Source organism: Macaca fascicularis, chromosome 16 (genome assembly GCF_037993035.2).
Source record: "Macaca fascicularis isolate 582-1 chromosome 16, T2T-MFA8v1.1".
NCBI lineage: Eukaryota > Metazoa > Chordata > Mammalia > Primates > Cercopithecidae > Macaca > Macaca fascicularis.
The window spans coordinates 55,363,318-55,388,454 of NC_088390.1; the positions used below are offsets into that span (position 1 = coordinate 55,363,318).

Below are 25,137 nucleotides of genomic sequence, written 5' to 3' on the forward strand. Positions count from 1 at the left end.
TGAATCTCCTCTGGAAACACTCTCACAGACACACCCAGGAATGATGGACTCCACCAGCCATTGAGGCATTCCTCAACTCAGTCAAGCTGATACCCTAAGATTAACCATCACAGTCTCAGATCTTAAGAATGCCCAAGGACATCTATTCTGGCTGGCCAGTATGCTAAAGCTGATTGGTGCCATCGGGAAGAGCTGATGAGATTCACTAGAGATGATGCAGCTTTAGCGTTAGGAATCAGTGTCCAGATTTCTGCCTCTTCCTGCCTTTCGATGCTGAACTTGCCTCTCTGATCCTCAGTATCTGAACCTCTAATGCCATGGGAAGATGGAAATCATAGCTCCTAATGTGAACCAAAGAGATAGCATCTGTTGAGCTTTTGGGTTTTCCTACGAGTACTTCCTCCAGGAAGGTCCATCAAACCTTCCTCTACAAAGGTTTGTTCCTCCAGTGAGCTCTGCAAGGGCAGAGAGTGCCTCGTGCCCCTCACGATCCCTAGCAGCCAGCTGGGTGCAGGACCCAGCAAGTGCCCAGTAAGCATCTGCAAAGCAATGACAGCATGCCTGGAATCTACTTAGAGAAGAAATCAAATGGCCATTGTTCACAGTTGGCCAGGTCTGCCATAACAAAGTACCACAGGCTGGGTGGCTTAAACAACAGAATTTATTTTCTCACAGATTGGGAGGCTAGAACTCTGAGAGCTGGTTTCTTTGGTGGCCTCTCTCTTTGCCTTGCTGTGTGTCCACATGACCATCTCTCCGCCTGTGTGTTTTCCGTGTCCTAATCTCCTCTTGTAAACACACCAGTCATGTTGGTTAGGACCCACTATATGACCTCATTTTATCTTAATGACCTTTTTAGAGGCCCTATCTCCAAATACATTCACATTCCAAGGTACCAGGGGTTAAGACATCAATATGAATTTTGGGGGAACACAGTCACTGCCTACATCCCCACCCTTCTGCTTTGCCCTTGTAGCTTCGCTTCCTGGGGTCTCCATGCAAGGCCAAGGGTGGAGACGCCATACCTGGCTACAGCCACCTCAGAACCCACCATTCAGAAAGGCCTCTGTAAGTGACTTGGGTCCCTGACAATTACTCCCTTGTGCCTCTGACCATGTGCTCTTGTTCCTAGAAGCAAGCATGGGGTAGCTGATAGGACCTCTTGTAGATTCCGCTATGTCCTCTTCTCCATGGGCAAACTCTTTACCCTCTTGCGGGCCTGTGCTCTCACCCTTCACCCCCTCAGCCCCACCTTGGTCCAGACCCTCCTGGATCCAACACCGGCCTGAGGTCCACAGACCCCAGCAGAGACACACCCCTTTGGTGTCAGGCTCCCACCACCCTGACTTTGTCCCTGGCCCCTGAGATTCATCTGCTGTTTTTATCTCCTGTCCATACGCCTGCACTTCTCTGCACTGGGATAAATTTTGAAGAGTTAACTAATATGTTTTCCCCACCATCATTTTTTCCTAGCCAGCCCTCCCTACCTACAGCTTCTCTTATGTCCATCCCCCTTGCCTGCCGCATCTTCATCTGCACCAGCAGAAGGGGAGGAGGAAAATCTGCTTTCTGCTGATCACACCTTCTTCCCAAATCTTCCTACTTTATACCTGCTCCTGTGGCTCTGGAGCTTAATGGGTAATAATTTGCCACCTCTCTTCTCTGTTCTGCCCAATGCTGGTCTCCTCGCTGGTCTCCTCTCTCTTGGGGAGAATCAAAGGGCCTGGATAAACAGGGTGTGGGTGGAAACTGCATCGATGAGTTCCTTACCCACCACCCTCCCTACAACCCACACATCTGAGGACCTTGGTTTCTGATCCCACCTCACTCCCTTGGCCCCTGTCATGGAATAAATGTTTGTGTTTCCTAAAAATTCATACATTGAAATCCTAACCCCCAAGGGGATAATGGAGGTGGGGCCTTTGGAAGTAATTAGGTCATGAGGGTGGAGCTGTCATGAATGGGATTAGTGCCTTATAAAAGAGACCCCGGAGAGCTCTCTAGCTCTGCCGCCTGAGGATAAGAAGTCAGCAGTCTGCAACCCAGAAGAGGGCCCTAACCACAAGATTGTTGTGGCCCTGATCTGACCTCCAGCCTCCAGAACTGTAAGAAGTCAATGTCTGTTGTTTACAAGCCAAGCTGTCTTGATTGTTACAGGAGCCCAAACTAACTAAGACAACCGCATCTGAGGCTGGGCACAGTAGCTCACGTCTGTAATCCCAGCACTTTGGAGGCTGAGGCAGGTGGATCACAAGGTCAGGAGTTTGAGACCAGCCTGGCCAACATGGTGAAACCCCATTTCTACTAAAAATACAAAAATTAGCCAGGCACGGTGGTGCACGCCTGTAATCCCAGCTACTCAGGAGGCTGAGTCAGGAGAATTGCTTGAACCCGGGAAGCAGAGGTTGCAGTGAGCCAAGATTGTGCCACTGTGCTCCAGCCTGGGCAATAGAGCAAGACTCTGTCTCAAAAAAAAAAAAAAAAGACAACCCCATCTGGAGAAAATTAAAAAGGCTCAATCTTTCCCCTGGGCGCAGAATGCCCTTCTTCCCCCTGCCCTAGGAAAGCCCAGTCACCTCTGAGGAGGCAACAACATCCTGGCCCCTCCCACTTGCTTTCAGTGCATCCCCACGTCCATTCTCTCATGGAACGCTGTGCATACCTCTATCTGAGCACCTGTAAGACTGTGTTCCACCAGCTTATGTGTTCATCATCTTTGTGTTGACTGTAAACTTCACTTTGTACCCTGTCCCCCAGAATCCAGCACCTAATCTGGCATGCTGAATGAACGAACAAATGAATCAATGAATGAGTGGGCAAGTAAGTGAATAAACTAACAAGCTTCCCTGGAGTGATGGCATAGGATTGTTTCTTAACTATTTTGTATGTTTCTCCTCTTTCCAGCTTCTATATCACAACTCAGGATGATTCTAAAGGGTCGTACCAGCTTCAGAGTTCCCTGGGGGCTGGCTGAGGCTTTTACTGGGACTTCACCAGTGCTCAGCTTCTTCATCTGCCCCATGCTGCTTCCACCTCATTCTTTCCACAGGTGTTGATCCCAAGCACATTCCCTCCTGCATACAAAGAGCTTGCTTCTGGGAACCCTCATGCTACAAGTCATTAGGAACATGGATTTTGGACACTTCTAACAAGCCTGAATTTGGTCCTGGCTTTTCTACTTACGTGTACTGTGACACTGAGAAAAATTGCCTAACTTCTCAGAGGCTTCATCTGCAATAGAAATGAATTCACTGAGTAGTGGGAGTTCAATGAAATGTTGTTTGAAGCACATTTAGCACAGCACCTGGCACACTGATAAGTGCTCACTAAAGGATTATTTGTATCATCAATATTGCATGGTCCAAGGAACATGGTAAGGCTATGGAACACACAGAAGCCAACTTGACTGGCTACAAGGCCGGCCTCAAGAGAGGTAGGTCCACTCTGGCTTTCAAGAGGTGGTGGTTGGGCCTGTATTCATACGGTAGTGGTACCTGGATTGTGCATGATTCATGGGCTGTATGATGGGTTCTTTGGGAGTTGGTGGGATTTCAGAATGAAGTCTGTAGTCTAGGGACTCCACCAGTCCTCAAGCAAGTTCCATGCATCATGGGGAACTAGAATTTAATCAGCTGCTAGAGAAAGCAAGAATGCATTTTTCCAGTGGTGCAAGTGATATTGTCCTAGGGGGATGTAAGTCTGAAATCTGTATCAGACTATGGAGGGAGGTACTGCTGTTCTGACTGGGATGCTGGAGACAGACCTGAATACATGCACAGATATGTTGTGCTTTGAGTAAATTTGGCTTTGTTTAATCTCTTCTCTTAGTCTTAGAAGCCACGTCTGAGTAAGCACTTTTGTCTCTTAAAACATCAGGAAACACAAAAAGGATGGTCCCTTGTTAAAGGTCTTGGATGTTCTGTTCTCACTTAGTCTTATTAATGAATACTAGGCAAGAGAGTTTCAAAAACAAATAGGACCATATCCCTACTCTCGAGACACTGATATTCTTATAGGAAGAAACAGATATATATATATAAATACAAATTGTAAACCTTATCATATAAAGTAGTCATTTGTCCACTAACTGGCTATTTAGTGCTAGGCGCTGTGTTTAACGTGGTAGACACAAAGATGAACTAGATGTTGCTCCAGACCACAAGAGACAAAGTTTAGTGGGTACAAAGTGCAGTGGGAGCAGTAAGGAAGCAAAGAAGGAAAGCCTGGAAACAAGAAACGAATTCTGAGCCAGAGCCTGGCTGCAGTCATGAAAACCAGCCCAGTCCTGATGTTCCAAAGACTCTCAGACACCCCAAGTCTTTATTTTGTCACTACCTGGAAATATTGAGGTAATAATAAGGCAAACCCAATGCACAATCAAATGCAGTAAACCTATTTCATTGCATTCATTTCAGTGGCTAGCAAAATGTAAATCAGATTTCTGCTTAATGCAACTTCCCAGCACCTACTCCACTAAAGAGAACCCAACTAAACAAGTATAGTCTCTTTCTGGTTAGTATGTCCACAAAGACATACATTAAATATATTTTTATACATGCCAGAGACAATTAGAAAATCCTTGCCCAGTCCTCCAGCAAATAACCTGTGATATAAATTTATTAAACTGGAATATCAGAAGTTTCTAGCTTCTGATGGTAGACTGAACAAATATATTTATCCCCTCTCATTTTAGATTTCACTAAATTTATAGTAAAGGAATGAAACACAATATATGCCCACAAAAAAGAAAATGGGGGTAAAGGCCTCATTGTGAATAGAGATTTCTGCAAAATTGTAGATATCAGGCAGCCAGTGGCAGAGCGATCGCTGGTGGAGCAGAGCAAGCAAGCCCTAGCAGTGTGCTCTGAGGGGGGCTACAGACAACAGGAAAGCCAATTTGCCCTCACAGAATGCACAGAAGTTCAGAGACTCCACACTCAGAGAAGCACAGGAGTGAAATGCAGGGTTGAAAACAGAGAGATTAATTAGAGATTTTTAGGAAGAGGACACCCCTCACCTGTCCCTTTGCCATCACTAAACCCCATCCCCCATCTTCGCATAACACTGATGAGTAGGCAGGCATTTCCCCACACCCACTATGGCAAAGACTGGAAGTTTCTCTTCTGAAAAAAATATCAGGATGGTCGCAGTAGCTCACGCCTCTAATCCCAGCATTTTGGGAGGCCGAGGCAGGTGGATCTCTTGAGTCCAGGAGTTTGAAACCAGCCTGGCCAACATAGTGAAACCCCGTCTCTACTAAAAATACAAAAATTATCCAGGTATGGTGGCTCGTGCCTGTAACCCCGGCTACTTGGGAGGCTGAGGCAGGAGAATCTCTTGAACCTGGGAGGTGGAGGTTGCAATGAGCTGAGATCACACCACTGCACTCCAGCCTGGGTAACAGAGTGAGACTCTGCCTCAACAACAACAACAAAAAAATCAGGCTATCCCAGGGAAAAAGACCATCTCATTCTGGCCTTCTCCTCCAGCATAGCAACAGTATCTTCCCCATTCACCCAAAGCAAAGCCTGCCAATCATGCAGTACTTCCTTCCTACTCAGAGTTCCAATCGGCTTCACTATGCCCCACTCCTGTAATCAAAAGGACCAGCCAGGAATCACCAGGTTACTTGAGAAACACAGGGGAAAAAAACTCCAACATAAAAAAAGATAAATAAGAAAAAGTAACATTCTAACCAGAACATCTATCATTATTTTCTTGAAAGAGCGTAAAGATATTGCACCCGTAAAATAAGAAGACTTTTTGAAGAATAAAGTTAAAAAACAAGAGTTCAAGAAATTTAAAAGTATCTGCTAAACTATGAAAATTTAACAAAAAATCAGAAGATAAAGTCAGAAAGCAGAACAAAACACAGAGACAGAAGATATGAGAGGAAAAAATGAGAGATATTTTAATTCAAGAGGTCCAAAATCTATTGACTTAGGAGTTATGTTATAGAGAGATAAACAGAGAAACTAAGGAAGGTAGAATTACTGCTGAAACAGTTCAAGTTAATTCCCAGAGCTGATGTTTACAGATAGCAAGTTCCACTGAGAACCCAGAACAAGGGATGCAAAAAGACACAAACCAAGAGACATTACGTAAAATCCTGCAGTACCCAGAATAAAGAAAGGATTCTGAAAGCTACCAAAGAAAAAGGCAAAAAATTTAAAAATTGCTTTGAAAGTAAATAGAATCAGAATAGTATCAGATTTTGTAACAGTAATACTGTCTACCAGAAGAACAATGCTTCAGAATTCTAAGGGATTTGATTTTCAGATTCAAGTAGTTATTTTCAAGTTCTAAGAAAATTTGCCTCCAATACATCCTATTTTAGAAAGTTATTTGAGAAAGTGCTAGGAAAAAGCAAGGGACTTAACCAAGAAAATGGAGAATGTGGGAGCCAGGAGACAGAAGCCAACCACCAAGAGAACAGTCAAGGAGAATCCCAGAGTCCAAATGGGAGCAGAAGGAAGATTCAGGAAAACAGATCAGTGCCTGGTCTAATGGCACAGCTGGAGGAAAACACAAAAACAAACTGAAGATATGATAAAGGAAGGCAACATAATAAATTAATTGTAATCAAAATACACCATTTCCATTTCTAGTTAATAATACTCACTTAGTCATAATAACAGAAAAAACTAAACATAATAAAATTACTATATTGGAAGGACTGAATAGGGGAAGGGAGACTGGTGCAATAGAGATAAATTCTCATTTAAATGTTACAGAAGGAAGTAAACATAAAATGTCTAAAGATGATACACCATGAAAAAGTAGTATTAACATATTATCTGGAGATATGGAAGCCGCTATCAGGAGAAAGGGCGAAAGGGATTCCAAATGTCTGCCTCTAAGGAGTAGGACTGAGGACTTCCTTCTAGGACTGGGGCCCATGTTTAGGAGAAACTGCACACCATAAAGACACATCCAAAAAACAGAATAAAACCATTATTGTTTCAAATCAAGCTCAAACACATTTTTTAAACTACAAGACATAAAAGAACATTATAAATCAGAATTAGAAAAACTCAGAAGTGAAGTGACAGAACTCAGGAAAGAATTGAAAGAAAAAGTATTTCAGAAATGAAGACTAAACTAGAAAGAACAGAAGATCAAATAAACATGTTTATTTATTTTATTTTATTATACTTTAAGTTCTAGGGTACATGTGCACAACGTGCAGGTTTGTTACATAGGTATACATGTGCCACGTTGGTTTGCTGCACCCATTAACTCATCATTTACATTAGGTATTTCTCCTAATGCTATCCCTCCCTCTACCCCCAACCCCACAGCTAGCCCCCATATGCGACGTTCCCCGCCCTGTGTCCAAGTGTTCTCATTGTTCAACTCCCACCTATGAGTGAGAACATGTGGTGTTTGGTTTTCTGTTCTTGTGATAGTTTGCTCAGAATGATGGTTTCCAGCTTCATCCACGTCCCTGCAAAGGACATGAACTCATCCTTTTTTATGGCTGCATAGTATTCCATGGTGTATATGTGCCACATTTTCTTTTTTTTTTTTTTTTTTTTTTTTTTTTTTTTTTTTTTTTTGAGACAGAGTCTTGCTCTGTCACCAGGCTGGAGTGCAGTGGTGCAATGTCTTCTCGCTGCAAACTCCACCTCCCGGGTTCACACCATTCTCCTGCCTCACTTCCCGAGTAGCTGGGACTATAGGTGCCTGCCACTGTGCCCAGCTAATTTTTTGTATTTTTAAGTAGAGACGGGGTTTCCCTGTGTTAGCCAGGATGGTCTCCATCTCCTGACCTCGTGATCCGCTCGCCTTGGCTGGGATTACAGGCGTGAGCCACCACCCGTGGCCATGACACATTTTCTTAACCCAGTCTGTCATTGATGGACATTTGGGTTGGTTCCAAGTTTTTGCTATTGTGAATAGTGCCGCAATAAACATACGTGTGCGTGAGTCTTTATAGTAGCATGATTTATAATCCTTGGGGTATATGCCCCATAATGGGATCTCTGGGTCAAATGGTATTTCTAGTTCTAGATCCTTGAGGAATTGCCACACTGTCTTCCACAATGGTTGAACTAGTTTACACTCCCAGCAACGGTGTAAAAGTGTTCCTAGTTCTCCACATCCTCTCCGGCATCTGTTGTTTCCTGACTTTTTAATGATTGCCATTCTAACTGGTGTATCTCATTGTGGTTTTGATTTGCATTTCTCTCATGACCAGTGATGATGAGCATTTTTTAATGAGTCTGTTGGCTGCATAAATGTCTTCTTTTGATAAGTGTCTATTCATATCCTTTGCCCACTTTTTGATGGGGTTCTTTGGTTTTTTTTCTAGTAAATTTGTTTAAGTTATTTGTAGATTCTGGATATTAGCCCATTGTCAGATGGGTAGATTCCAAAAATTTTCTCCCATTCTGTAGATTGCCTGTTCACTCTAATAGTAGTTTCTTTTGCTGTGCAGAAGCTCTTTAATTAGATCCCATTTGTCTATTTTGGCTTTTGTTGCCATTGCTTTTGGTGTTTTAGTCATAAGTCCTTGCCCATGCCTATGTCCTGAATGGTATTGCCTAGGTTTTCTTCTAAGGTTTTTATGGTTTTAGGTCTAACATTTAAGTCTTTAATCCATCTTGAATTAATTTTTGTATAAGGTGTAAGGAAGGGATCCAGTTTCAGCTTTCTACATATGTCTAGCCAGTTTTCCCAGCACCGTTTATTAAATAGGGAATCCTTTCACCATTTCTTGTTTTTGTCAGGTTTGTCAAAGATCAGATGGTTGTACATGTGTGGTGTTATTTCTGTTCTGTTCCATTGGTGTCTCTCTCTCTCTGTTTTGGTACCAGTACCATGCTGTTTTGGTTACTGTAGCTTTGTAGTATAGTTTGAAGTCAGGTAGCGTGATGCCTCCAGCTTTGTTCTTTTTGCCTAGGATAGCCTTGGCTATGCAGGCTCTGTTTTGGTTCCATATGAACTTTAAAGTGCTTTTTTCCAATTCTGAGAAGAAAATCACCGGTAGCTTGATGGGGATGGCACTGAATCTATAAATTACCTTGGGCAGTATGGCCATTTTCACAATACTAATTCTTCCTATCCATGAGCATTGATTGTTGTTCCATTTGTTTGCGTCCTCTTTTATTTCGTTGAGCAGTGGTTTGTAGTTCTCCTTGAAGAGGTTCTCACATCCCTTGTAAGTTGGATTCCTAGGTATTTCATTCTCTTTGTAGCATTTGTGAATGGGAGTTCACTCATGATTTGACTGTTTGTCTGTTGTTCGTGTACAGGAATGCTTGTGATTTTTGCACATTGATTGTGTATCCTGAGATTTTGCCAAAGTTGCTTATCAGCTTAAGGAGATTTTGGGCTGAGACGATGGGGTTTTCTAAATATACAATCATGTCATCTGCAAACAGGGACAATTTGACTTCCTCTTTTCCTATTTGAATATCCTTTATTTATTTCTCTTGCTTGACTGTCCTGGCCAGAACTGCCAACACTATGTTGAATAGGAGGGGTGAGAGAGGGCATCCCTGTCTTGTGCCAGTTTTCAAAGGGAATGCTTCCAGTTTTTGCCCATTCAGTATGATATTGGCTGTGGGTTTGTCATAAATAGCTCTTATTATTTTGAGATATGTTCCATCAATACCTAGTTTATTGAGAGTTTTTAGCATGAAGGGCTATTGAATTTTGATGAAGGCCTTTTCTGCATCTATTGAGATAATCATGTAATGTTTGTCATTGGTTCTGTTTATGTGATGGATTACATTTATTGATTTGCATATATTGAACCAGTCTTGCATCCCAGGGATGAAGCCAACTTGGTCATGGTGGATAAGTTTTTTGATGTGCTGCTGGATTCTGTTTGCCAGTATTTTATTGAGGATTTTCGTATCGATGTTCATCAGGGATACTGATCTAAAATTCTCTTTTTTTGCTGTGTCTCTGCCAGGTGTTGGTATCAGGATGATACTGGCCTCATAAAATGAGTTAGCGAGGATTCCTTCTTTTTCTATTAATTGGAATAGTTTCAGAAGGAATGGTACCAGCTCCTCTTTGTGTCTCTGGTAGAATTTGGCTGTGAATCCATCTGGCCCTGGACTTTTTTTAATTGGTAGGCTATTAATTATTGCCTCAATTTCAGAGCCTATTACTGGTCTATTCAGAGATTGAACTTCTTCCTGATTTAGTCTTGGGAGGGTGGGTCCAGGAATTTATCCATTTCTTCTAGATTTTCTAGTTTATTTGCATAGAGGTGATTATAGTATTCTCTGATGGTAGTTTGTATTTCTGTGGGATCAGTGGTGATAATCCACTTTATCATTTTTTATTGCATCTATTTGATTCTTCTTTTCTTCTTTATTAATCTTGCTAGTGGCCTATCAATTTTGTTGATCTTTTAAAAAAAAAACCAGCTCCTAGATTCATTGATTTTTTGAAGGGATTTTTATGTCTCTATCTCCCTCAGTTCTGCTCTGATCTTAGTTATTTCTTGCCTTCTGCTAGCTTTTGAATTTGTTTGCTCTTGCTTCTCTAGTTCTTTTAATTGTGATGTTAGGGTGTCAATATTAGATCTTTCCTAATCTTGTGGGCAGTTAGTGCTACAAATTTCCCTCTACACACTGCTTTAAATGTGTCCCAGAGATTCTGGTACATTGTGTCTTTGTTCTCATTGGTTTCAAATAATATCTTTATTTCTGCCTTCATTTCGTTATTTACCCAGTAGTCATTCAGGAGTAGGCTGTTCAGTTTCCATGTAATTGTGCAGTTTTGAGTGGGTTTCTTACTCTTGAATTCTAATTTGATTGCACTGTGGTCTGAGAGACAGTGTGTGATTTCTGTTCTTTTACATTTGCTGAGGAGTGCTTTACTTCCAACTATGTGGTCAATTTTGGAATAAGTGAGATGTGGTGCTGAGAAGAATGTATATTCTGTTGATTTGGGGTGGAGAGCTCTGTAGATATCTATTAGGTCTGCTTAGTGCAGAGCTGAGTTCAAGTCCTGGATATCTTTGTTAACCTTCTGTCTCATCGATCTGTCTAATATTGACAGTGGGGTGTTAAAGTCTCCACTATTATTGTGTGGGAGTCTAAGTCTCTTTGTAGGTCTCTAAGGACTTGCTTTATGAATCTGGGTGCTCCTGTATTGGGTGGATATATATTTAGGATAGTTAGCTCTTCTTGTTGAATTGATCCATTTACCATTATGAAATGCCCTTCTTTGTCTCTTTTGATCTTTGTTGGTTTAAAGTCTGTTTTATCAGAGACTAGGATTGCAACCCCTGGCTTTTTTTGCTTTCCATTTGTTTGGTAGATCTTCCTCCATCACTTTATTTTGAGCCTATGTGTGCCTCTGCACATGAGGTGGGTCTCCCAAACACAGCACACTGATGGGTCTTGATTCTTTATCCAATTTGCCTGTCTGTGTCTTTTAATTGGGACATTTAGCCCGTTTACATTTAAGGTTAATATTGTTATGTGTGAATCTGCTCCTTTCATTATGATGTTAGCTAGTTATTTTGCCCATCAGTTGATGCGGTTTCTTCCTAGTATCGATGGTCTTTACAATTTGGCATGTTTTTGCAGTGGCTGGTACCAGTTTTCCTTTCCATGTTTAGTGCTTCCTTCAGGAGCTCTTGTAAGGCAGGCCTAGTGGTGACAAAATCTCTCAGCATTTGCTTGTCTGTAAAGGATTTTACTTCTCTTTCACTTATGAAGTTTAGTTTGACTGGATATGAAATTCTGGGTTGAAAATCCTTTTCTTTAAGAATGTTGAATATTGGGCCCCACTCTCTTCTGGCTTATAGAATTTCTGCCAAGAGATCCACTGTTAGTCTGATGGGCTTCCCTTTGTGGGTAACTGGTCCTTTCTCTCTGGCTGCCCTTAACATTTTTTTCTTCATTTCAACCTTGGTGAATCTGACAATTATGTGTCTTGGGGTTGTTCTTCTCAAGAAGTATCTTTGTGGTGTTCTTTGTGTTTCCTGAATTTGAATGTTGGCCTTCATTGCTAGCTTGGGGAAGTTCTCCTGGATAATATCCTGAAGAGTGTTTTCCAACTTGGTTCTATTCTCCCCATCACTTTCAGGTACACCATTCAAACATAGATTTGGTCTTTTCACATAGTCCCATATTTTGTGGAGGCTTTGTTTGTTTCTTTTTACTTTTTTTATCTAAACTTCTCCTCTCGCTTTATTTCATTAGTTTGATCTTCAATCACTGATACCCTTTCTTCCACTTGATTGAATCGGCTATTGAAGTTTGTGCGTGTGTCATGTCGTTCTTGTGCCATGGTTTGCAGCTCCATCAGGTCATTTAAGATCTTCTCTACACTGTTTATTCTAGTTAGCCATTTGTCTAATCTTTTTTCAAGGTTTTAAGCTTCCTTGTGATGGGTTCAAACATCCTCCTTTAGCTCAGAGAACTTTGTTATTATCAACCTTCTGAAGCCTACTTCTGTCAGCTCATCAAAGTCATTCTCCATCCTGCTTTGTTCCATTGCTGGTGAAGAGCTGCAATCCTTTGTAGGAGAAGAGGCGCTCTGGGTTTTAGAATTTTCACCTTTTCTGCTCTGGTTTCTCCCCATCTTTGTGGTTTTGTCAACCTTTGGTCTTTGATGCTGGTGACCTACAGATGGGGTTTTGCTGTGAATGTCCTTTTTGTTGATGCTGGTGACCTACAGATGGAGTTTTGGTGTGGATGTCCTTTTTGTTGATGTTGATGCTATTCCTTCCTGTTTGTCAGTTTTTCTTCTAAGAGTCAGGTCCCTCAGCTGCAGGTCTGTTGGAGTTTGCTGGAGGTCCACTCCAGACCCTGTTTTCCTGGGTATCACCAGCAGAGGCTGCAGAACAGCAAATATTGCAGAACAGCAAATATTTCTGCCTGATCCTTCCTCTGGAAGCTTCATCCCAGAGGGGCACCCACCTGTATGAGGTGTCAGTCGGCCCCTCCTGGGAGGTATCTCCTAGTTAGGCTACACGGGGGTTAGGGACCCACTTGAGGAGGCAGTCTGTCCATTCTGAGAGCTCAAACACCATGCTGGGACTACCATTGCTCTCTTCAAAGCTGTCAGACAGGGTCGATAGACACATGTATCTTAAGAGAAACAGATGAGGCTCAGCATGGTGCTTCATGCCTGTAACCCCAGCACTTTAAGAGGCTGAGGTAGGAGGATCACTTGAACCCAGAAGTTCAAGACCAGCCTGGGCAACATAAGGAGACCCTATCTCTATTCAGGAAAAGAGAGAGAGAGAGAGAGAGAGAGAGAGAGAAGTGAAAAACAGGAAAAAAAAAAACTTAAAAAAAAAAAGAAGAGATAAAAAGAACTCAAGAGAATCTGACAAATATTGAAGGAAAGCAAAGAAGATCGTACATACAGATAATAAAGTCCCTAAAAACACCACAAGAAGGGAACAGAACAGACACTAAAAACTATAATTCAAGAAAACTTTCCTGAAATAAAAAAAGATTCCAGACTTCATATTAAAGCAGTAGACCTCATCCCTGAGGATATTTACCCAGAATGACCAGTACCAAGACATTCCAGTAAAATTATTGTACTTTAAATAAAAAAGTCTTTAACTATAAAGAAAATTACAGTACAATATTTAAGAAGGGAAAGAAATTCAGCTTATTATCAGACTCTTCAACATCAATATTTTATGGTAAAGGAAATGGAATTCACATATTTAAGATGCCCAAGGAAAGAAAAAGTCGAGGATTTTATAGCCAGTAAAACTGATCTTCAATTGTAAAAGGCACAGATAAGGTCAGAATCGCCATGGCCAGCTATCCGTACCGGCAGGGCTGCCCAGGAGCTGCAGGACAAGCACCAGGAGCCCCTCCGGGTAGCTACTACCCTGGACCCCCCAATAGTGGAGGGCAGTATGGCAGTGGGCTACCCCCTGGTGGTTATGGGGGTCCTGCCCCTGGAGGGCCTTATGGACCACCAGCTGGTGGAGGGCCTTATGGACACCCCAGTCCTGGCATGTTCCCCTCTGGAACTCCAGGAGGACCATATGGCGGTGCAGCTCCAGGGGGCCCCTATGGTCAGCCACCTCCAAGTTCCTATGGTGCCCAGCAGCCTGGGCCTTATGGACAGGGTGGCACCCCTCCCAATGTGGATCCTGAGGCCTACTCCTGGTTCCAGTCGGTGGACTCAGATCACAGTGGCTATATCTCCATGAAGGAGCTAAAGCAGGCCCTGGTCAACTGCAATTGGTCCTCATTCAATGATGAGACCTGCCTCATGATGATAAACATGTTTGACAAGACCAAGTCAGGCCGCATCGATGTCTACGGCTTCTCAGCCCTGTGGAAATTCATCCAGCAGTGGAAGAACCTCTTCCAGCAGTATGACCAGGACCGCTCGGGCTCCATTAGCTACACAGAGCTGCAGCAAGCTCTGTCCCAAATGGGCTACAACCTGAGCCCCCAGTTCACCCAGCTTCTGGTCTCCCGCTACTGCCCACGCTCTGCCAATCCTGCCATGCAGCTGGACCGCTTCATCCAGGTGTGCACCCAGCTGCAGGTGCTGACAGAGGCCTTCCGGGAGAAGGACACAGCTGTACAAGGCAACATTCGGCGCTGCTTCGAGGACTTCGTCACCATGACAGCTTCTCAGATGCTATGACCCAACCCATCTGTGGAGAGTGGAGTGCACCAGGGACCTTTCCTGGCTTCTTAGAGTGAGAGAAGTATGTGGACATCTCTTCTTTTCCTGTCCCTTTAGAAGAACATTCTCCCTTGCTTGATGCAACACTGTTCCAAAAGAGGGTTGAGAGTCCTGCATCATAGCCACCAAATAGTGAGGACCGGGGCTAAGGCCACACAGATAGGGGCCTGATGGAGGAGAGGATGGAAGTTGAATGTCCTGATGGCCATGAGCAGTTGAGTGGCACAGCCTGGCACCAGGAGCAGGTTCTTGTAATGGAGTTAGTGTCCAGTCAGCTGAGCTCCACCCTGATGCCAGTGGTGAGTGTTCATTGGCCCATTATCGTTACTACCTGTGTTCCCTCACCAGGCCATCCTGTCACACGAGCCCATTTTCTCCAAAGTGGAATCTGACCAAGCATGAGAGAGATCTGCCCATGGGACCAGTGGCTTGGATTCCACCACACCCATAAATCCTTGTGTGTTAACTTCTAACTGCCTGGGGCTGGCCCTGCTCAGACAAATCTGCTCCCTGGGCCCCTCTGGCCAGGCTCTGCCTCCGCAGCTGGGACCCCTCACTTGCCTGCCATGCCCTGCTCGGCTTCAGTCTCCAGGGGACAGTGGGCACCTCTCTCTGCCAATACTTTTTTTAATTTGCATTTTTTTTCATTTGGGGCCAAAAGTCCAGTGAAATTGTAAGCTTCAATAAAAGGATGAAACTCTGGGAAAAAAAAAAAAAAAAGGCACAGATAAATGTTATCAACGCACAATAAATCCCTTGCCTCACATCCCCCAGTTCTAAATTTTTATTGAAAAGGTCTAAAAGTAAGGCCCAACCTCAGTAGTAATGATCATCACTAGCAGATTGTGGTCTTGACACACAATTTTGTATTAGGGTTCTCTAGAGGGACAGAACTAATGGGATAGATGTATATATAAGGGGGAGTTTATTAAGGAGTACTGACTCACACAATCACAAAGTGAAGTCCTACAACAGGCCACCTGCAAGCTGAGGAGCAAGGAAGTCAGCCGAGTCCCAAAACCTCGAAAGTAGAGAAGCTGGCTGGGCGTGGTGGCTCACGTCTGTAATCCCAGTACTTTGGGAGGCCAAGGCGGGTGGATTACCTGCAGTCAGGAGTTCGAGACTAGCCTGGCCAACATGGTGAAACCTCATCTCTACTAAAAATACAAAAATTAACCTGGCATGGTGGCACACGCCTGTAATCCCAGCTACTCAGGAGGCTGAGGCAGGAGAATTGCTTGTGCCCGGGAGGCAGAGGTTGCAGTGAACTGAGATCGTGCCATTGCACTCCAGCCTGGCTGACAGAACAAGACTCTGTCAAAAAAGAAAGAGAGAGAGAGAGAGAGAGAGAGAGAGAAAGAGAAAGAAAGAAAGAAAGAAAGAAAGAAAGAAAGAAAGAAAGAAAGAAAGAAAGAAAGAAAGAAAGAAAGAAAGAAAGAAAGAGAGGAAGGAAGAGAAAAGAAAAGAAAAGAAAAGAGAAAAGAAAAGAAAGGAAAAGAAAAGGGGGGTGAGGGAGGGAGGGAGGGAGGAAAGGAGGGAGGAAGGAAGAAAGAAAGAAAGAGAAGCCAAAAGTGCAATCTTCAGTCTGTGGCTAAAGGCCCAAAAACCCTGGCAAACCAGTAACGTAAGTCCAAGAGTCCAAAAGCTAAAGAACTCAGAGTCTGATGTTCGAAGGCAGGAAGCATTTGGCATGGGAGAAAGATGAAGGCCAGAAGATTCAGCAAGTCTGCTCTTTCCATCTTCTGCCTGCTTTATTCTAGCCACGCTGGTAGCTGATTAGAATGAGCTCAGATTGTGCCCATTCAGATTGGGGGTGGGTCTGCCTCTCCCAGTCCACTGGCTCAAATGTTAACCTGCTTTAGCAGCACCCTCACAGACACACCCAGGAACAATACTTTGCATTCTTCAATCCAATCAAGTTGACACTCAATATTAATCATCACAAATTTCTTATCCAAAGTAACCAGTGATTCTCAGAGAAATGGCTCATTTTATGTCTGAAGCAGGAAATATATGAGATGAGCCTGGAACACTTCTTCATGCCAAATGATAAGGAAACTATAAAAAACCACTACGGTCATGTCCAAAGGACTTAGGATCAAACCTGAAGAAGCTTCCACTGACCAAAGATGGGGGACACCTTGAGCTTCACTGATGATAATAATTGCAATAGACCAGGGGTGTCCAATCTTTTGGCTTCCCTGGGCCACACTGGAAGAAGAGTTGTCTTAGGCCACACATAAAATACACTAACACTAACAGCTGATGAGCTTAAAAAAAATTGCAAAAAAAATCTCATATTTTAAGAAAGTTTACAAATTTGTGTTAGGCCACATTCAAAGCTGTCTGGGCCGCATGCAGACTGTGGGCCGCAAGCTGGACAAGCTTGCAATAGACTAAAACCATCAACTATATTTAAACCTATGGATTCATAATGATATTTTTAAAAATGATTGGTCACCCTCAGAGGATGATAGGGAGCTAATTCATTGTCTTGAAAACTGGTAGGGAAAGGGGGAAAACTCCAGCACTAATCCAGCCTTTCCCACAGGAACTGCACCACTGGGTAAACAAATAACAAACAAGGGTAAGTTTCCCTTTACAAAAGCATCCCAACTAATAAATGGAAAAAAAAATGATAGAATATCACCATTCTGCAGCCCTCAATAAAGTACGTATGAATGGTTACAAACATAAAAAGAGAGACCATTAGATATTATGCATTTCCTATAGTCATGCATAACACCACCAATAATCTTGCCAAAGAAACTGAACCTGGCTTCTAATCCAGTCTCTGAACTACCTGTCAATTTGTAGAAAACACAGAGGTCTGAGGATTATGCTTAACTGCACCACGAGTATGTAATCAACAAAACTCAGACTATGGGAAACTCTACAAGCCGAATGGCCTGAACTCTTCTACAGGTAAACTGTAAAGAAAAAAAAGAGGGATGGAGGAAGAATTTACTGAATAATCATGGCTTCACAAAATTATCACATTTTTTTAAATGAGCAAGACTAGAGTATCTTAAGATGTACATTTGGACTTTAAAAATAAACTTTAAAAAGCAAGTAAATTATTACTACAAAAGTCAAGAGAATGGCTACTTATAAAGAGATAGGGGTAGGCAATTGGGATGGGGGAAAAGGGCACAGGTTCTGGGGTGGGTGGCAAAGTTCTACTTCTTAACTCGGGTGGCGTTCACAATAATTCATTAAGCTGTGCATTTGTTAGGTGTGGGTTTTTGTATCTGTGTTTTATTTTTCAATAAAAAAAGTTGAAGTATGCTTAAGTAAATTGAGAACTTTGACTCACAGAGTTGATGGTAGTATAAACTGATAAAGGTTTTCATAAGGCAATTTAGCCATATCCTTCTCTATTTCAAATTCATATTGGTCCCATGTGCCTCATGGGTTTGGAGCAAATGAAGTCATGAATGTCACTGTGGATGGATAAATGTGAAGGACAAAGATAAACACCTAAGATAAACTCGGGCTGACCAAGCCCCTACTAAGTGCCAGGGACAGTGCTATGCAAGGCTCTTTACGTCAACTCACTGAACCCTTTACACAGGTCTGTGAGATAGTAATAGTCATTTCAGATGTGGCACCCGAGGCTCAGAGAGAGGTTCAGCAACTTACCCAGCATCACCCAGTCCACAAGTGAAACACCCCTTCATTTCAGAAGTGAATACTCCAGAGGTAAGAAAATAAGCAAGCAACAGCCCTACCCTGCTAACCTATCAAACAACAAAGGATGAAATCAATGCTTTTACTGAACAAAATGGAACGTTCTTGGTAATGTGTAAAAGCAAGAAGCCCAGAGGCCTTGCGTAAGAAGTTATCCTTTGTATAAAATGCAAGTAAAAACTCATTCGTATCTTTCCAGTAATATCAAATATATAATACTTGATATAAAATTAAATCATTCTGCAATTTTCAAATGCACACATATATGTTAGGTTTTATTTCAAGTTGAAGGGAGTCAAAGTAATTCCACCCAATAGACAACTAAGTTAACTCCCAGCTGAAGGCTCAATGTACTCACTGCATGAGCAGGAACCCTCCAGCCTTCCAGCAACTGAATAGCCCTCCTAAATCCTCCGGAGAGGCCTGCATCCTGGCCTCACAGAAACAGGTAGCGTTTTGACTGGTGGCTTTCTGGAAACTAACACCAGGCAGAATTCTGACAAGAGGAGGACAAGCTGGAAGGAAAGAGAATTCACAAACATGAAAGTCGGTCAGGCAGGTCCCCAAGGGAAATGCCATTCATTTCAGAGGTCACTCAGAGGAAGAAGGAGCACTGAACTGAGAGTCAGACCACCTGGGGTCTGGACTGCCATTCACTGGCTCTGTGACCTCAGATCAAGTCATTTAACATTTCTGAAACTCAGCCTTCCCAGGGGTATAGAAGGGTTAATAACACCTGCCCTGCCTATCTCCCAAGGCTGCTGTAGGGATCAGATGAGAAAATAATAACAGCTGGCATTTATTTAATGCTTGCTATGTGCCAGGCAATGGGCCATGTGCTTTATATGTCGTAGCACCTCTTATTTCTCCATCAGCCCTCTGAAGTAGCTTTGATTGTTGTCCCTCTTTTACAGGTGAAGAAACTGAGACTTGGAGAGTTTAAATAATTTGCCCAAGTTAAGGCTGACATTAAACCAAAGTAGACTGACTCCAGGTTCTGTATTCTTAACTCTGATGCCACACTGCCTCCTAGAGCACATCTCTAGAAGGACCTTGTGTACTTAACACTCTACAACAGAAGATGGCAGTATGGTATGAACTGTCACCTATAACACAATTCCTCCAAAAGTGAAGCAGAGGGATGCTTCAAGGACACTTGTAAGCAAAGATTGAGGAATGTAGGGAGATTCCAGGATATAAGTCCTCCAGATGCTCAGTCAGAGGAGACAGACTCTGGTAAGTAGCAGGAGGGGGCATTATATCCTCCCCCCAACTCCAACCCCATCCCTGAGAGCTAGGCTCTCTAGAGAGAATTTCCAGTTTCTGGGATTGCATGAGATAGTCCACTTTTTGCAGAGGAGACAAAAAAAGACCTTTGAGCACAGAGTCAAGGCCTTTGTCACTTTCTAGTGATAAAAGACAGGGACCCCACAAAGACACTGGAAGAGCATTGGGCACTGTCATAGAAAGAGCATTAAAGCACAAATCAGGATGCCTATGCTCAAGTGTGAAGACCTGGATCCCAAGCCCAGCTCTAACATTAATTAACAAGTCATTTAACCTTGGACAAAACCTTCCCACTGTCAGGAATAGATGAACTTCTAAGGTACTCAATAAACATTTGATTCCTACAACCCTATCTTCTCTACCTTAACTGGCCCATGGGCACCGGGATGAAGGGAGATAAGTCAGCAGTTATGAAGTGCCTGATATGTACAATGTACAGTCCGAGTCTTTTAAAAATAATAGTAGGAGTAATACATATGAAGAGCTTACCCTGTGTGGGACCCAGTGCTAAATGCCTTATCAATGTAGCAATGCTATGGTAAGAAAAGTTAAAAGACAAAATGATTACCCCATGGAAATAAGACGAAATGATTACCGTATCCTTTGAAAGTCATAATAGAGCACTGTGTAAGAAGGAAGAGTCACAGTAGCATTTTTTTCTTTTTTTTTGAAACAGGGTCTCACTCTGTCACCCAGGCTGAAATGCAGTGACAGGACCACAGCTCATTGCAGCCTTGACCTCCTGGGCTTAGCCTCCAGATTAACTGGTACTACAGGCGTGGGCCACCCACACCTGGCTAATTTTCTGAGAGACAGGTTTCATCATGTTGCCCAGGTTGGTCTTGAACTCCTGGGCTCAAGAGATCGGCCCACCTTGGCCTCCCAAACTGCTGGGATTGCAGGCATGAGCCACCACACCTAGCCCACAGGAACATTCTGTTGCCAAACTGAAATGGGGAGGTGGGCAGAGCCATCAAAGAGGAGAGACCCACTGGAGACCCAGGAGCTTCAGGAAGAACCCAGGGCTCCAAAAAGAGAAGCAGCCAATAAATGCACAGGGAGCTTTCACAGTAAGACAAGGAATTCCAGAGGACAAGGGAGAGCAGGCTTGAAGAGAAATGGGGTGAGGGGAAGGCGCTGGCATGAAATACTCCTGGTCAACTTCTACTCACTCTTCTGAACTCAACTTAAATGTGGCTTCTTTGGGAAGACTTCCAGGACCCTTCAGACCAGGTCCTGTTTCCTTGCCCTATGTTCCCAAAGCACTATGCCTTTCTCTTTTGGTCATGTTTGCCCAACTTGTAATTAACTAATCCATGACTTTGCCTCTGTGAGTGCTGGGAATCCAGCGTGAACCACGTAGTGCCTGACATCCACAGGAACTCCATTGATTCTCATTGGGTGAATGGGAGGAGGGATGGGTGGGTGGATGGATGATCTGAAAATCCAGATGAGGGCAACAGAAGGAAGATGTTGCATTTGAAGAAGCAAGGGTTTGGGAGAGAACAGGAGGTATATAAAAATAACAGCATATAACCTTACTGGAACTTTTGGGAATTTGATTTTATGTTACAGAAAGCATATAGGCAAGCCCATATATGTTTTCTGAAGAAGAGGTAGGATCTACAATGAGGGAATTTTATCACTGCTTAGCTGTCAATGAGAAAATGCATTTACTGGCTGCTGGCTAATTCAGCTTCATGGTTTATTTTCAACTCATCATTTTAAAAACTGACTTGAATTTTGCCTGCAGCTACCTATAGTTCATCTGTCCTTACACCGCAATATTCCCTCTCAAGCTCTTCTTTACAATTTAAACTCCAAATAGTCCCAATTCCAAATATTCTGACTTGCTATCTACAAAACATCAAAATACCTCAGAATTTTCATCATTTCTACATTCATACCATGCCTCCAAGACAGCGTCTCACGTCTCAAAACAGCACAAAAATCCCTAGTTAGCCCATGTATCTTGATTTGGGACTCAGCAAATGTGCTTTTAGCTCTCACCCCATATTTACTCTGTAAACCAAACATAAAATTCTAAACCCCTCAACTGACTGAATGGACTACCACCTCTCCGCCAAGGGCATTTCCAAAGTAAACCTGAAAAACTAGTTCAGGCCATGATAGGAAGGGAAGTCCAACATCCCTCATTATACCCTCCTCCCTTTGGAATTCAGGAACAACTGATCAGCATTATCATTACAACAGAGATATTAAGACTGACAAAACAGACTCTTTGTAGCAGTAAGATACCAAATTCCAACCTGACTCTAGCATCACATGACAGATAGCAGGCCCTGAAAGAATTCAAAGTATTTTACCCAAAAATGTATTTCTTTGACATTTTTTGAAATGGCCCTGCAAAACTCTCTCTTGTAGGGAAAATCCATATTATGTAGAGAATCCCCTTCCCTTTCCAGGTCTTTTCGTGATCCAGGAGATAGTTAATTAAGAGTCTGGCACATTTTTAGGTCTGATAAGAGAAAATTGCCATCTATTCTCTCTGAAGCCAGCTACCCGGAGGCTTCATCTTCAATAATAAAAACCTTGGTTTCCACAACCTCTTATCTTAACCCAAATCTTCCTTTTTATTGATTCCAGGTACTATAATCCCCCCACTTCAGCCTCCCAAAGTGCTGGGATTATAGGCATAAGCCACTATGCCCAAGCTAGAAAATCTTTGAATCCACCTACAAGTTGGAAACCCTCCAGCCCTTCAAGTTGTCCAGCCACTCCAGACCCAACCAATGTATACCTTACATACATACACGCTGATGTCTGCCTGTATCTGAGACAGGTCTCAGTTAATTTAGAATATAACCTTAGATAATAACTTAACTCTTTCAACCAATTGCCAATCAGAAAATATTTGGGTCTTTTTTTTGGGGGGTGGGAGGATGGTGCATGTAGGATATAATAAATTCTTCTTCAAAGGTGTTAGCCTGTAAATTGCTAAGTACAATGAGTTCTGATATCCTCTCCAAAGAACCAATGTATCAGTATGTTCAGCTCCCCTGTTCTTTGTTCTTCATTTTAAAGTTTAACTTCCTTGTTCTTTACATCTCCTTGCCCCTAGTTTCAGTAAACAAACCCTTCCTAGCCTCTATCACCTGCTTTGACCTTAGTCACCTTTGGTCACCTGCTCTGACCTTAGTCATCCTTAGTCACCTGCTCTGTTCTTAGTCATCCTGAGCCACCTGTTCTGTAACTGCCCTTCCTGCCAAACTACCCACCCTGCCACTCCGGTTCATACCCCTGCTCTCTTTAAAATAGCCAGTCAGAATTAGCTTAGACTGTGTGGTCCAACCCTAGCCAACAGGGGAACAACACAGCAGTAGGGGCTACCTGTGTCAGGGATAAGAACCCCTTCCCCTCCCTTGTTTGGGTGTGCTCTCACCATTGCTCCATCTGCAAGATGCACCCTTCTATAGAAGTAAAATTGCCTTGCTGAGAAAATTCATGTTCGAGTGCTATTTCTTTCGCGGCACCATAAATTTATTTCTAACAGTGCAGGAGGAAAGACAAGAGCTCACTCTGTCATCCAGGCTGGAGTGCAGTGGCTCACTGCAGCCTCAAATTCCTGGGATCGAGCTATCCTCCCACCTCCCACATAGCTGAGACTACAGACACGCACCACCGTACATAACTAATTTTTAAAATTTTTTGTAGAGACAAGGTCTCACTGTGTTGCCTAGGCTGGTCTTGAACTACTGTGCTCAAGCAGTCCTCCCACTTCAGCCTCCCAAAGTGCTGGGATTACAGGCATAAGCCACTGTGCCCAAGCTAGAAAATCTTTGAATCCACCTACAATCTGGAAACCCTCCAGCCCTTCAAGTTGTCCAGCCACTCCAGACACAACCAACTTATACCTTACATATATGCACACTGATGTCTGCCTGTATCTGAGACAGGTCTCAGTTAATTTAGAAAGTTTATTTTGCCAAAGTTGAGGATGCACACCTGTGACACAGCCTCAGGAGGTCCTGATGACATGTGCCCAAAGTTATTGGGGCACAGCTTGGTTTTATACATTTTAGAGAGACATGAGACATCAATCAGTATATGTAAGAGGTACATTGGTTCCATCCAGAAAGACAACTTGAAGCACTCACAGGTAAGTGAGAGACAAATGGTTGCATTCTTTTGAGTTTCTGATTAGCCTTTCCAAAGGAGGCAATCAGATGTGCATTTATCTCAGGGAGCAGAGAGATGACTTTGAACAGAATGGGAGGCAGGTGTGCCCTAAGTGGTTCCCAGCTTGACTTTTCCCTTTAGCTTAGTGATTTGGGGACCCCAAGATTTATTTTCCTTTCACATTTCCCCCCTTTTCTTTTGAAAAGCTTTTGGAGAAAGCATAGTAGAAGGAAATGAGTCTCTGGTCTCAGGTTTCATCTGATCTCTCATGGCTAGGACAGTTTATTCCTAGATAGGTAGGTCCCAAGTTATCAGGACAGTTCACCTTTAGCAGGCTATGAACTCTCATGTCCTATGAAGAGAAAATAGGGAGAGGAATGGTGAGAAACAACAACAAACAAAAGAACAATCCTGGAAAACTGATATAGGCCACGTTACTCTGGAGTCCATACATGAGTAAGCAGGTAAGAAAGTGGCTTATGTATGTAAATTGTTGCTGCTATTTTCTTCTGAAGTTTAAGTTGTCTAGCTTTAGTTTGCAGAGTTTTAAGAAAGCACAGCTTAGTTTTCAGTTATTTCAAATTAGGAAAATGGTGGGCGGGAGAAGGAAAAGAAAAAAGAAAAAAATTGAAAACATTATTTTGGAGACTTATAGCCAGGAAAAATTAAAATTCAGTCCAAACTGTAGAAAATAATAAAAACTGAAAAACATTAGGCAAGACTAGAATCTAACAACAGATGTATTATAGTTTTTGAAATATAATTTTTCTCTCTCCAGTTACCCATTTTTACAAAAGACAAATTGTGGTAGGACCAATTTCCTTTATTATACTTGGCCAGACTATTTGTATAAAGTGAAGCAAGAATAATTATTTTTTCACATAGGCTTTTAAAATTGGCTTTGATGGAACTTTGTTCCATAGAAGGAATCTCAGATAAGAATTTTTAAAGCCAAGCCCCGTCATGGATTTGTACCATCAAATACCTATATGTTGAGTAAATTCCTCTCTTCTTGAGGTCCCAAGATAACTTGGGGCTCCTGGACCTATCAGAAAGTGACATTCTTTACTTACCACAGGTTAGGAACCCTACTCAGGAACTGTGTAGACATGGTATGCAGCCAGTTTTCCTAAGGGACTTTTATTGGCTCTATAAGTCAAGTTTGATTCCTTAAAGAAAAGTACACCATTCCAGTCAACCCTTTGGTAAAACAACCAGTTTCTCCAATTGTGTCCTGTTACAAATGAAAACAGGTTCTTACTGCACTCATGCAAATAACTATATTGCCATAAGTTAAGAATACTCTCAAATAGTTTCCAAATTCTGGAGAAATCAGGTAGCAAGAAGCAAATATGCTCCAAGTTTTGTTCATAGGAG

At 42.7% G+C, this 25,137-nt stretch overlaps 1 protein-coding gene across 1 annotated transcript; it reads left to right on the plus strand.

The window, feature by feature from the left end:
• Nucleotides 1-13,736: 13,736 nt before the first annotated feature.
• LOC102127958 (peflin) lies at nt 13,737-15,375 on the plus strand. The gene has a single exon (XM_065531329.1). The coding sequence runs from the start codon at nt 13,750-13,752 to the stop codon at nt 14,599-14,601; it is 852 nt and encodes a 283-aa protein (XP_065387401.1). The 5' UTR covers nt 13,737-13,749; the 3' UTR covers nt 14,602-15,375.
• The last annotated feature ends 9,762 nt before the right edge of the window (nt 15,376-25,137 follow it).